Source organism: Chiloscyllium punctatum, chromosome 16 (genome assembly GCF_047496795.1).
Source record: "Chiloscyllium punctatum isolate Juve2018m chromosome 16, sChiPun1.3, whole genome shotgun sequence".
Taxonomy (NCBI): domain Eukaryota; kingdom Metazoa; phylum Chordata; class Chondrichthyes; order Orectolobiformes; family Hemiscylliidae; genus Chiloscyllium; species Chiloscyllium punctatum.
Genome location: NC_092754.1, coordinates 13,773,107 through 13,787,660, shown reverse-complemented (window position 1 = coordinate 13,787,660; position 14,554 = coordinate 13,773,107). Strand labels below are relative to the sequence as shown.

Sequence of the window (14,554 nt, the reverse complement as noted above, 5' to 3'; positions counted from 1 at the left end):
GGGAAATAAAATCATTATTTTTTGTGTTGGCTTCACATTTACACACAGCGATTGATTTAGGCAATAGGACCGCTTCCAGGAGGTCAGAAATCAGGCCATGGTGTGTGATGGGCTTTCCAGTGGAGGTCAAGAAGCCCTGTGTTTCCACAGGCTTCCAAAATCATGTACAACCCCGAATGCGTATCTGCTATCAGTGTAAATATTCACTGTCTTTCTCTCAGCGAATTTATAGACCTCAGTCAAGGCAATCAGCTCCACTGCTTGCGCTGACAGATGAGAAGGGAGTGATCCCACTTTGACTATCGTAGGAAGTCACTACAGCATACCCAACACAATTCTGGCCTGTCTCCTTGCTCCTGAATGCTGACCCATCCACAAAAAACTCCATGTCTGGATTCTGAAGTGGTGAACCCTGCAAATCTGGTCTAGGGCTGCACATTTCATTAGTTACAGTGACACAATTATGCGGGTCTCTGTCTGTTTCTGTGGGGAGAAGGCTAGCAGGGTTGAGGAGGTTACATCGTTTTATTGTAATGTTAGGCATCTCCAATAGCACAGTATTGTATCTGAGCCAACATGCTGGCGACATGTGTGCGGTCTTTTGTTCGGAAAGCAGTAAGGATACTGCATGTGGGACCAGAAGGGTTAATTCACCATAGCTGACTATATCCCTGGATGCTACAACAGCCTTTTCAGCTGCAGCCATGGCTCACAGGCATTTAGACAATCCTGCCGCTACGGGGTCTAGTTTAGCCAAGAAATAAGCTACCGGCCTCAATCATCCCCCATTATCCTGCAACAGCACAGATGTCATGCAGCCACTCTTCTCATCTACTGTTTGTACAAAAGGCTTGTTTGGATTCAGAATTCCCAATGTAGGTGTAGTTTGGAGCGTCTTTTTTAATTCAACAAAGGCACTCTCGGCCTCTGGGGTCCACTGCAATGGGCTCTGGTTCTGCAACGCTTTGCCATGGGCTGTGTCACTTAGGGGTGCCTCAAGGGTTGTGTAATGTGAGATAAACATTCTACAGTAGGAGCACATGCCCAAAAAGGATAGTAATTGTTTCTTCGTGTGAGGCTTTGGAATTTGTTGGATTGCTTGAACTCTGTCTTGACCAGTGGCCTTCCCTTGTTCAGATATTAAGTGACCTAAGAACTTCATCTGTTGTTGCATAAATTGTAGCTTTGCGAGACTGGCTTTGTGCCATTCTGTCGCTAGATAGCAGAGCAATACAAGGGTATCCTTCTCACATTGTTCCTTTGTTGGTGCCGCTATCAAGCAATCATCTACATACTGCCAAAGCACTGACCCTGAGGTTACAGCAAGAGTCTCCAGACACCTGTGCAGAGCCCCATTATATATGGTGGGGGATTCACATTAACCTTGACAAAGTCACGTGAAGGTATACAATTTCCCTTTGAATGAAAAAGCGAACCAGAATTGACTATCTGGGTGCACCGGTACCCTAAAGAAGGCATTTGGTAAATCCACAACAGAGAACCATTTACTGTCCGGTGGAATTTGAGCCAATATAGTATAGGGGTTGGGAACATTTGGAGCGTGCGGGACAACAGCGTTATTGACTGCCTTCAGGTCTTGAACAAACCCCCATTCCTCTGGTTCACTGGGAATGTTTGCCTTTTGACCAGAAAAATAGGGGTTCTCACCGGTGAGTTTTCACAGGGGATTATCACTCCAGCCTTTAGGAGGGATTCAAAGACTGGTGTAATCCCTTCTATGGCCTCGAGTTTTAACGGGTATTGTGCTCTGCAAGGACGATACTCAGACTTTGGGGTTATCCTTTTGGGTTCACAGTCCCGTATGAGCTCCACATCATGATTGCCTTTTGCCCACAACTCAGTAGGGACCGTTTTTAATCTTGGGTTCCGAGACTTTGATCTTAGGGAAACGCCAGGTTATCTTCCTAGGCTTTTCAGGGCTAGCGGGGGTTTCCTGGACTGTCCTATCTGCCTGAGTTAGCTAATTTAGTTTCTTCTTATATGTCCGCATATCTGCATTGAACCAGACACCCACATCGTCCCTGAAGACCCAATCTTTTGTTCTTTGTGCCTTTAGCACCCATGGTCCCAAATCCTGCCACATGTCACTAGACGCCTTCACCAGTGACACATGTGGAGCGGAGCCTTCCACATCAAAAAGATAGGGACTGCTTGCTGTTACAGATACCTTAGATAAGTTCGCACTGACTGCACATCTGTGATCACTCCAATAAAATTCACACAATAACAATTGATCTGCTTTAACCAATCTCCCGAACCAGTCCTTCTCATATGGTTTGCCAGGGCCATTACGGTGTATGTGTGCTGTGCAGTGCAGCATATCTCCAGCAAGAAAATCGGTGTTATTAGGATTAACATGGTTGCTTGCTTCCAGGGTGAGCGAATCACTCACTGAACTTATCGCTCTCTGGTTTAATTGCCACTCATAGACATACATCAGGGTCGTGGGTCATATTTTAAAGCCTGCACTTTGAATCTTCCCTTTGAATTACCTGCAAGCCTGTCGGAGTACTGAGCAAGCCCAACTCCAGTCTCCCTATGAGATCTCGACCCATCAGATTTAAAGTACAAAATTCCGATAACAAGAAGGAGAATTGGAATGTTTTCCCGTTACTAGATTCGGACAATAGGGGTGCGGAAAATCTCTCCCGCACCACGACTCCTGATGCACCCATTGTGCTCAGGAACCTTTCACTCATCTTTATTTGCGTCAATTGTCTAAACTGGCTTAATTTAAGGACTGAGTATGTTGCCCCTGTATCTACCAAAAAGGTAATTGGTATACCTTCCACATATAACATTAGAGGTAGGCATCGACTGATACACATCATTGTGATATTGAACATTGTGATATTGATATTGTCCACACTTCGCAATCTCAGCGCTCAACATAGAGGTGGGACATGTCTCACTGCCCGTAAGGTTAGTAGAAGAGATTAGCATAAGCGAGTCTTTGTTGCCAAGCATAAAGGAAAGAGGTTTACCTGTACCTTGTGAGCTGTCCACCTCCACCTCAGCCTTCCCCCATCAGTCACCCTGCTGTCCAGCCTCCAGGGCCGATTGAGGCTGTCTGTGTGGGCACTGTCTCGCCCAGTGGTCCATTGCTCTGCAAACAAAGCACCTGCCAGATCTACCTCTGTCGTGCCTCTTCCGTGACCTCCACCTCTGCCTCGCTCTCTTCCTGCAGCACCGCCCTCCAACAGCTGGGTGACCATTTACAACATAGTAAGCTGAGCTTTATGTGCTTGCTGTTCCATCTTTAGTTTCCGCTTATCCTTCTCTTGTGTAAGCAATTTTTCAGCATGTGTCTCATCTTGTTCTAGCAAATTCAGCTTCCCCATGTCCCAGGTAATACATGTGTCTTTTACCTTTTTCACTATTTTGTCCTTCATTCCATTGATGAAGCTGTTCCTTGGGTGTGCTTCATACACTGTGATTTCTGCCACCGTTATGTCGTTGGGTGGTGTCAGTCCACTATGGGCACTGTGGACTTCAGTGAGGCACGTAAGGTACTGGGACACTGTCTCACCTTCCCGTTGTTCACACATTGCTATTTTGGTCATGTCTATTCACACTGGGAATGCCTCCCTACAGTTGGTTGCCCACGCTGCAACAGAAGCATCCAAGTCTCTGTTCTGCTCCGCTTGCGGGTTGGCTACTCTCGCATGAACGTTTGCGGCTGGCCAGTTAAATTTATTTTTTTTGGCATTGGCACCTAGTATTCGTCCCAGGAGACGGAACTCAGTACAGAGCTTTGTCACTTCTTTGGCGAACTTATTACCTCCAACCTTGCGTGGGTCAGGCAACTGACCATAGGCACTTTCCAAATCCTTCATGGCCCATAGCTGGTGGACCAATACCCTTCTGGACCTGCAACTTCAACCACTGGGGCTTGCAGAACTACCTGGTTAGACGATCGTACAACTGTACCCTCACCATCTGACTCATCATCCATCGGGGGGGGGTGGGGGGAGGGTGATCGCGAACAGGCCCTGGATTCCTTTCCATCTTGGAGTGGTGGACCTTCTTTTGGGCTTCTTGCTTCAATTGGTTGCGGGTATGGTGTGCTATCAGTGATTCAGCAGACCCTGAGGCAACGGCCGCTGACGTGAAACCTTCACCAGGCAGATCTCGTAGGGGGGCTGTAGGTCTCGGAGGGAAGTCATCAAGGTCAGGATCTGAAATGACTTAAGACATTGTACAGCTTCATTAGGTTGTTTTCCGCACACGTCTGCATGTGCGCTGGTGTTTGTACATGTATTTGATCTATCTTTTACTTGAGATTTCCTTTCCTGATATCAGCCTCAGCCTTCCACATGTTATAAACATTCCAATTCACAGGTTCTACTTTTCCCTTCCTTTTCTCCTCTCTCTCTCCTCCAACCTCGACCTCAATGTTTCCAATTGTTTTCTCCTAAAACTTGCTCCCTCTGGAAAACTACATTGCCTTGATCCACAATTCTAACTGCTTTACAGACTCTGGCTGTAATTATTTAGCATGTATTGTATTTTTCATTGGCCATTCCAAGTCCTGTGTGGACTCTCCTGTTGTTTGCTCTTGCCGGAGCTGGAAAACTGTACAGCTCTCTCTCTCTCGTGCGGTACCGTTATCCTTTCCCTTTGACTGGCTTTCTTACCTCCGGAGGTCCCCTCTCGCATTGGGCGTGTCCGCCTCAATGCCTTGGTTTTCGTAAACCAAGAAACCACATACCCGGTATGTCTTTGGCAAGTTCATCTCAGCTAGTGGTGGCTCCAAGTCTAAAACTACCCTTCAACTCGCTGTCTCTTAAGCATTCCAGAGATGGCAATCCTTTCCCTTGATTTTGCTCAAATACCGTGCGATAGTCTACTGAACCCTTTTCCTGATTCATTTATTCTCTTAGATTGAGTTTCTATGTAGGAATACTTAAGCCACAACTCTTACCCCGACCCTATTCAATTCAAACCCCAGCCCTAGGGCGATCCGCAGATTCCCAGTTCTCTCACACAAAAGGGCCAATTCAGTGCTCGAGATGAAGTGAAAGACCTTCATGGCGCTGGTGTCTGCACCTCCTGGGAATCTTCAGAATCCCACCCGTTGCAGGATCCCGGACGAGCCCCCGAATTTATTGTTGTGAAAATTATATCGTCTTGATTCAACTGTTAGCAAGAGCAAAGAAAGGAGCTTTATTTAAATTCTGCAGAATTGACCCAATACATTCAGCCAGATGCCTCAATGTAAAGGGTACCTGAGCATAATTCAGATACTCATCTTATACTGTTTCTTATCACGCTTTCAAGGGCAAAGACTGGGAAAACTCAAGTTGTTATTCTCTCATCCCCTGATCTTGGACATAACAGTTCTTCAGCTTTCACTGAATTCAACTGTCGCAAGGTCAAACTGAATGTTTATGAAGTTCAAACAGACACAAGCTGGCTGCTAACCTCATGAAAGTATTGTTTACAAAGCTCAGCACAGGATTAAATTTTAGAAAAGCATTCTCTTTCAAATTTCACAGTAAATGCAAAATTTGTTAATTTTCCATTACACACAGTTTTTGTTGACATGTCAGTGCAGTACAAAGCCAGCTGCAGTCTTTCAACTGAGCTATAAGGCATTGAACCAAAGCTTCATCTGATTGTGGAGGTAGATCTAAGTAATGTGGCACAGAGGAATAAGGACATCTCCCTGATGCATAGTTTTTTTAGATTAGATTCCCTACAGGGTGGAAGCAAGCCGTTCGGCCCAGCAAGTCCACACTGACCCTCCGAAGAGTAACCCACTCAGTCCCATTTCCCTCTGACTAATGCACCTAACACTATGGGCAATTTAGCATGGCCAATTCTCTTGACCAATAGCAACAAAAACCTAGGAATCTGCTGTGCATAAAATGGCTGCTTTGTGTAATATAATAAAAGGAGTGTCAGACGGTTGGCTGCCAGTTTAATTTCTCTCCTGATTCTTTTTATTTGCTGGTATTGGGAAAGAAGTAATTCAGGTCATCAATTGACTGTCAAAGTTTAACACTGAATTCTATGGGTATACCAGATCTTGGAGCTTTGTGAGTCGTACAGCATAGAAACAGACCTCTCGGTTCAATGTTTCAATGCCAACTAGTCATGCTAAATGAATCTAATCCCATTTGCTAGCAAACTGGGCATCCACAAAGTGTTGCCTGTTCCAGCATAGCAGAATGTGTTCAACCAAATTCTTTCTGAAAGAAATCAGGAAATGAAAGACAAACAAATAGAGAAGGGCGAAGGAAAAGAAGAACTAAGTGAAGTAAACATGGAACAAGAAAGTAACAGACAAGAAGAGACAAAGTACCGTTCAGATAGCGAAGTTGGGTAACTCAGGGTTATATTCACTGACGTATTGTGTACAAGATTAACTTGATGTTCTGTGTCTACATTATGAAATCTAATTGTACTTTTCATTTCCTAGGTGTCCACTCATGCTCAATTGGTAATGGAGGTTGTGAGCATGACTGTGTTCAACTGTCGGTAGCACACTACCAGTGTAAGTGTCGGCACAACTATCAGCTGAAGAAAGATGGAAAGCACTGTGAACGTGAGTCCCAGAGTTAACATTAGGAATGGTGTGGTGACATGGAGATGACCATTTGCTATATCTTTGTATACATGGACTTGTACCACAACCCCACGTGGTGTGAGGAAACCTCATTATTATTGGTAACTGTCCCTTGTCCAAGTGAACCGCCCAGTTTGAGAGACTATCCAGAAATTGCTAAGATATAAACAGAATGCCAAATGGCTGATTCTACTTTAATTGTTTCCATTTTGTGCTATAGATATAGTAGTTTTTACTGAACTAACAGTGAGTAGTTACTCAGGTTTACAATAAATATTCAGGCCTTCGTTACATCCTATTCCTGCTACTCTCTTGCCCCATCGAGAATATGTTGTTCTTAGCTTTAATCTTAAATAGAGGCAGGAAAATGAAAGGGGAAATTGGCATCTTGTCTAAACCTAACAGTGGCATTAATTCATTAAAAATATTATTGAATGATGTAGTTGCCCACATGCCAACAGTGAATTTCACTCCTATTGGGCAGAATCTTATAGGGTCGAGAATGTGTTGCAGGTCAGGCAGCATCCAAGGAGCAGGAGAAGCAATGTTTTGGGTAAGAGCCCTTCATCAGGAATTCTGGGGCTGGCGTTAAGTGGGTGAGAGTCAGTGGGGAAAATGTCACAGGCAACAGTGAGAGCGGTAGAGCATGAGCCTTGGTGGTTGGTGGTACAGTATTAAAGATTGAGTGAGCGTGAAGTATCAAAGGGAAATTAATGCCTTTAATGCGGCTGAGTGGAGAAGTTCTTTGAACTTCCTGCCTGCCTTGCTGTGCAAGCTTCCTTATGGCTGAGACTTCACTGACCCAGGTTGCAATCTCTGATCAGCCTGACATAGTCATGGCCACCACTGCTGGTTCTGGGGGAAGAGTACATTCCTCCTCTGTGTCACTGTAAGCACCATGACCCTGCCCTCAAAGAGGCATGCCAATGTTCCCTTCTTTGTCAAGAATGGTACAAGTCGGCTCTGTAATGACAATGCCTACCTTTTAAAGAAGACACCCATGCCAGGGATGCCAATCCATTCTGCAATATTCTATCGCAGTCATATGAAGAAATGGTAAGTGGGAGCACCAGGCTAGAATCAGATGAGAGGAGTGCCATTACGACAGGATAGGTAATTAAAATACTGAGTTTTGGTTATGTAGATCGAGAAAACTCACTGGGCATCACTGAGAGAAACCATCCACTCAAAAAAATTGACATAGCCAAAGAGGATGCAAGATTCATCCCATAGTTTTAATAGAGGGCTATTTATATTGCTATGGCTAGTCCCATTTCTATGTCTCTGTTTGCAATTACTCTCCAACCAGAAACCAAGAGACAGCACTTGCAATTTCTACAGCCAAGTGAAATGTGAAAAAAGAAGAAAAAAACAATTAGTGCGTGTCATGTTATTGTTTGACCGGTGAATATGAGATGGCCATTCAGCCCCTCTGGCCTTTCCTAATATGCAGGGAGAGCATGGCTGACGTGTGTGTTAATATGATTCTGGATCACACAACCAGGCACATGAATAGGCCATTTGGCCCCTCGAGCCTGCTCTACCATTCAATTGGATCATATGTGATCCACCATTCCTCACATTCACTTTCCTGTCCTTTCTCCATAACCTTCAATTCCTTTACTGACTTCAAAACTATCTATGTCAGCATTAAATATTTAAAGCTTTTGTGAATATCTGTAGCTCAGGAGCTGGTTGGATTCATTGTTGGTCTGTTTGCCAAGCTGGTAGGTTTTGTCTCCTTTCTAGGTGACATCATCAGTGCTATGTTGCCTCCTGTGAAGTGTTGCTGTACTGTTCCACTCTGAATTGAAATGTAGTTCCATTTGAACTGTTTCTGGTTGATGCCAATTCCGATTTTCCATTGCAGTAGTTTGTACATCAGGTTTAGGGGTGTTGATGGAGTCTGAGGATGAGTGCCATGCTCCCAAGAATTCTCTTGCTGTTCCTTGTTTTGCCTGTCCTACTATAGTTATGTTGTCCCAGTCAAATACATGGTTCTCGTTGTCCATATGTATGGATACAAGGGGAAGTTGGTCTTGTCGCTTACACAAGGACTTTGCTCCCACAGCTGTCTTGTGACAAAAAGTTCCAAAGACGTGCAACCCTCTGAGAAAAGAAATTCCTCCTCATCTCCATCTGAAACTGGAGCTCCTTTATTCTGAGACTATATTCTCTGGTTCTCGACCCTGTCAATCTTCTTAAGAATCCTCTATGTTTCAATGAGATCACCTTTCACTCTTCTGAATTCTAGTGAGAAGAGTCCAATCTGTTTTATGTTTTGCTCATAAGACAATCGTCTCATACCAATGATCATCCACATTAACATTCTCTGACCTGTCGCTAATGAAATGACTTTTTTTTAACTAAGGGGAGCAAAACTGCTCACAGTTCTCCAGATGTGGTCTCATCAGCATTTTGTACCGTTGCAATAAGACTTCCCTGTTCTTGTCTCATTCCCTGTCGGATAACTAAAAATTAGCCTTCCTAATTGTCCTGTCTTTAACTACCTATGATCCCAGAACTGCTTCTCAGTGACCCTTGAACTATTCTGAGTGACCTGTATAATTAGGTATGTTATTTAGAGGTCTATTGGGTCTAATTAGTGTTGGATACAATTCTTAGGGCTAAATAGTATGAGGAGAAAATAGGAACAGGGTGCTGAGTTGGATGATCAGCCATTGTCATGTTGAATGGCAAGAAAGGCTTGAATGGCCTACTCCTGCTCCTATTTTTGATGGTGTTACCAAAAACTCTGCAATAATCCCTATCTCCACTGCAGGGCAGGATGGAATATTGCCAGCTTATCACTCTTAAAACTCCCTGTACACCTGAATATTACCATTTTACCATTTTCACAGAAAGCTGGATTCAGCAGAACACAAACTTAACAGAGGAAGGATTCCTCACAAATGTGCTGCCACCTAGCTGCCTTGGCTGCATGTTGACATAAATCCAAGATAATTACTGACAAAACCAAAAGGGAAATAAGGGGAAAAATTTGTTTGAGAGTGGTTAAAATATGGAACTACTTCCCACAGGGACCAGTGAAAGTAAACAGCTAGGATGCCTTCAAAGGAAACTAGACAAATACATGAGAGTAAATTATTTCAAAGCTATGCTGAAAAGCTGAGATGAAGGAGAGGACTTTTATGGAGTATAAACACAAGTACAGACAGTGGAGATAAATGGGTGATTCTGTGTTGTATATTTTGTAATTCAATATAGTGCTCTTATAAGAACAATCCATGAATCAGACTCGTGGCTTGTAACTTCATTGATGGCTTTTGACAAAAGGAAACACTACAGGTACATGAGCAGTTGACCGCAGAGCTACAAGGTAGGAGAAAGGAACACGCACAGTAAGTGGGCCCAAGGCCACAATGCAAAACCCGTAGAAGCTGGACATTACTGCTTCTTAGTGCTGGTTCTTAAGCTCTCTTCTGGTGCTTAGCCCAACATGAGAAATGAAAAAAATATAAAAACCCCACATGGAGGTTTTGTGAAGTCTTATTGGGCCTGAGTTTTGATAGGTCAATGAGTCATCAACTAGAGGTGAAAGTGGACAAACATTTGAAACAGAGGAAAGTACAGGGCTTTGGGTGGGGTGCTGCACCACAGGATTACTTTTGAATTGTTCTAGAAAATATATTACCCTCATCTGTGCCGTAAAATTCCAATGTCCTATTGATATATGCAGCTGCAGGAACAAATAAACTATTTTTCATATTCATTGTTTATTTCTAAATTTATTTATATCTATACAAGTGATCAGGTGTTTGATTTGTTAGTCATTCAAAGCTAATGCCATAAATAAATGGTATTAGTAGCTATGAAAATTACTTTTAAAAAGAAAAAAAAATTGGAATATTGAATGGAGGAGGGGATAGATTTGCTCTGTGTTGCCAGAACTGTCTAGTTTCCAACAGAATACACTTTTCTCCTGTTCCATATGCCAGGGAATTCATCTAAACGTGGAAATTTAGGATAATCACCAAGAAAACAGACTAGGAGGTTAGAAAAAATATTGATGCAACAACGTATGAGCTGCAGCTCATGATGAAGGTGACTGCCACCGTTCTCTTGGTGTTACAAAATACAGGCCCTCCCTGATCTTGGGTGGAAGAGGAAAATCACTTCCTGGACTAACAACAAGTGTCCCTTGTAGGTAATAAGATAAAATTGTTTATATGGTTACACTTATCACTAGAAAAGCGCAGCAGGCCAGGCAGCATCCAAGGAGCAGGAGAATCGACGTTTTGGGCATAAGCCCTTCTTCAGGAATGAGGAAAGTGTGTCCAGCAGGCTAAGATAAAAGGTAGGAAAGAGGCACTTGGGGGAGGGGCGTTGGGAATGCGATAGGTGGAAGGAGGTCAAGGTGAGGGTGATAGGCCGGAGTGGGGTCGGGGCGGAGAGGTCTGGAAGATGATTGCAGGTTAGGAAGGCGGTGCTGAGTTCGAGGGATTTGACTGAGACAAGGTGGGGGGAGGGGAAATGAGGAAACTGGAGAAATCTGAGTTCATCCCTTGTGGTTGGAGGGTTCCTAGGCGGAAGATGAGGCGCTCTTCCTCCAACTGTCGTGTTGCTATGGTCTGGCAATGGAGGAGTCCAAGGACCTGCATGACCTTGGTGGAGTTGGGGGGGAGTTGAAGTGTATTGGGTATTGGGGATGAAGGTGTACAGGTACTGGATGTCCATGGTGAAGATAAGGCGTTGGGGACCGGGGAAGCAAAAATCATGGAGGAGGTGGAGGGCTTGGGTGGTGTCCCGAACGTAGGTGGGGAGTTCTTGGACTAAAGGGGACAGGACCGTGTTGAGATATGCAGAGATGAGGACAGCTTATCTTCACCATGGACATCCAGTCCCTGTACACCTCCATCCCCCATCACGAAGGACTCAAAGCCCTCCGCTTCTTCCTTTCCCACCGTACCAACCAGTACCCTTCCACTGACACCCTTTTTCGACTGACTGAACTGGTCCTCACCCTGAACAACTTCTCTTTCCAATCCTCCCACTTCCTCCAAACCAAAGGAGTAGCCATGGGCACCCACATGGGCCCCAGCTATGCCTGCCTCTTCGTAGGATATGTGGAACAGTCCATCTTCCGCAGCTACACTGGCACCACCCCACACCTTTTCCTCCGCTACATCGATGACTGTATCGGCGCTACCTCGTGCTCCCACGAGGAGGTTGAACAGTTCATCCACTTTACCAACACCTTCCACCACGACCTCAAATTCACCTGGACCGTCTCAGACTCCTCCCTCCCCTTCCTAGACCTTTTTGTTTCTATCTCGGGTGACCGAATCAACATGGACACTTACTATAAACAGACTGACTCCCACAGCTACCTAGACTACACCTCCTCCCACCCTGCCCCCTGTAAAAACGCCACCCCATATTCCCAATTCCTTCGTCTCCGCCGCATCTGCTCCCAGGAGGACCAGTTCCAAAACCGTACAACCCAGATGGCCTCCTTCTTCAAAGACCGCAATTCCCCCCCAGACATGGTCGACGATGCCCTTCACCGCATCTCCTCCACTTCCCGCTCCGCCGCCCTTGAGCCCCGCCCCTCCAACCACCACCAGGATAGAACCCCACTGGTCCTCACCTACCACCCCACCAACCTCCATATACAGCGTATCATCTGCCGTCATTTCCGCCACCTCCAAACGGACCCCACCACCAGGGATATATTTCCCTCCCCTCCCCATCAGCGTTCCGAAAAGACCACTTCCTCCGTGACTCCCTCGTCAGGTCCACACCCCCCACCAACCCAACCTCCACTCCCGGCACCTTCCCCTGCTACCGCAAGAAATGCAAAACTTGCGCCCACACCTCCCCCCTTACTTCCCTCCAAGGCCCCAAGGGATACTTCCATATCCGCCACAAATGCACCTGCGCCTCCACACACATCATTTATTGCATCCGCTGCACCCGATGTGGCCTCCTCTATATTGGGGAGACAGGCCGCCTACTTGCGTAACGTTTCAGAGAACACCTCTGGGACACCCGGACCAACCAACCGAACCACCCCGTGGCTCAACAATTCAACTCCCCCTCCCACTCCACCAAGGACATGCAGGTCCTTGGACTCCTCCATCGCCAGACCATGGCAACACGACGGTTGGAGGAAGAGCGCCTCATCTTCTGCCTGGGAACCCTCCAACCACGAGGGATGAACTCAGATTTCTCCAGTTTCCTCCTTTCCCCTCCCCTCACCTTGTCTCAGTCAAATCCCTCAAACTCAGCACCGCCTTCCTAACCTGCAATCTTCTTCCAGACCTCTCCGCCCCGACCCCACTCCGGCCTATCACCCTCACCTTGACCTCCCTCCACCTATCGCATTTCCAACGCCCCTCCCCCATTCCCTCCTCCCTACCTTTTATCTTAGCCTGCTGGACACACTTTCCTCATTCCTGAAGAAGGGCTGATGCCTGAAACGTCGATTCTCCTGTTCCTTAGATGCTGCCTGACCTGCTGCGCTTTTCCAGCAACACATTTTCAGCTCTGATCTCCAGCATCTGCAGTCCTCACTTTCTCCTCGTACATTTATCACTATCCCATTTCCTCCTAAGACACTGACTTCACAAATTCAGGTTATCTGGAGGTTTGGCTACTCTCCAGCAACGTCTGTTCTTCGGAAGACTGGTGATTGTCTTCCTGATGGTCTGAGGTCTGTAAGTCCCTTGTATTAGCAATTCTCTGTTGTGTTCCTGCAGTTCCCTTAAACGACCCCTTCAGCAGTACCAGCAATATACAATCTCTGCTGGCCTCCAGCTGCTTTGATGATTGTGCCTTTTCTGTTAAGAAACCAGATGGCTGGTCTTTCCTAGGGTAGTACCTAATGCAGTCTGTGGCCTGTTGCATGAAATAGCACTATTCCTTATACAGGGTATACACATCTTAATAGTCCTGGAGGCATAAAGGTGGAAGCAACTTCTTTGATAGGATGGGGAGCTGAATCCTTCAGCAAACTGCTCATCAACAACTCTGATAGTACTAGTCCACATTGGAGTGGGGTGGATCTACACTTTCACAATGCCAGAGAGAAATTGGTCTTCTTCAGTCGCAACTTAACTGTCCTGACCCCTGTGCTCGGCTTCTCCATTCAATTGTGGGCATCTCGATGAGCTTGTGACATGTTCACAAGACCTAAATTGACTGTGTATTGGCTGAAGCACCTGTAAGCAAATGGAGTCCCTTGGACTCAGAAGACCATATCAGAAATACCAGGCATTGCAAAGATCTCATGTAACTCAGAAAACTGCATCTGTAGTTGTGGCATGTAAATTCTTCACCTCTACTCAGTGGGAGATGATAATCAGTGTCATCAAGAACTGACAGATCTGTGCCCACATGTACCCTGAAGCTGGTGGGGAATGAGAGGATCAATGGGTGTCATTGCTCAGATCTGTGGATGGCAGAGATTTTGCAATCTGTAATGTGATTCTCCATATCCCAGGCCACCACACCGCTGACCAGGCACTGTACTTGGTGAATGCCACATATCTCTGAGAGCAGCTCCCCTAGGGATATCTTCTTGATTCCTGGCTTTTTCACAGCTTCACTCTTATGAATCCCACTGTTTGTGACTTAATTAAACAATTCCCCCTTTAATTGCTGCTTACTGAATGATTTCCATTCTTTCTTCTTTAAGTTATTGATTCTAGAAGTTATCACAACACATATAAATGATCTTCTGTCTTTGTGGTATAACTCTATGAATATTTTTTTCCAAACATTCTGACCCTATCAGACCAGATCTCTTTCGACTTTTAATCTGCCCAAGGTTATCATTTTAATCATTGGCTTTGTGATGTCCCCAGGCCTTCAACCTTGGATTACATCTCTTTTATGGCCCTTTACTTCTGTTTCTGTACTTCATTGCACTTACTTGCTCTGGTGGTGATGTTTGATCTGATCAGGAAGTAATTTTTTTAGCTTCTTATTTTTCCAGCC

General features: G+C 45.4%; 1 protein-coding gene across 4 annotated transcripts in view; it reads left to right on the top strand.

The window, feature by feature from the left end:
* LOC140486975 (uncharacterized) overlaps window positions 1-14,554 on the top strand; it is a 436,936-nt gene that overhangs the window by 323,860 nt on the left and 98,522 nt on the right. For all 4 annotated transcript variants that reach the window (XM_072586267.1, XM_072586266.1, XM_072586268.1 and 1 more), the window contains one exon: window positions 6,446-6,571. In XM_072586267.1, the coding sequence (XP_072442368.1) occupies window positions 6,446-6,571 (126 nt within the window). The remainder of the gene's footprint in view (window positions 1-6,445; window positions 6,572-14,554) is intronic.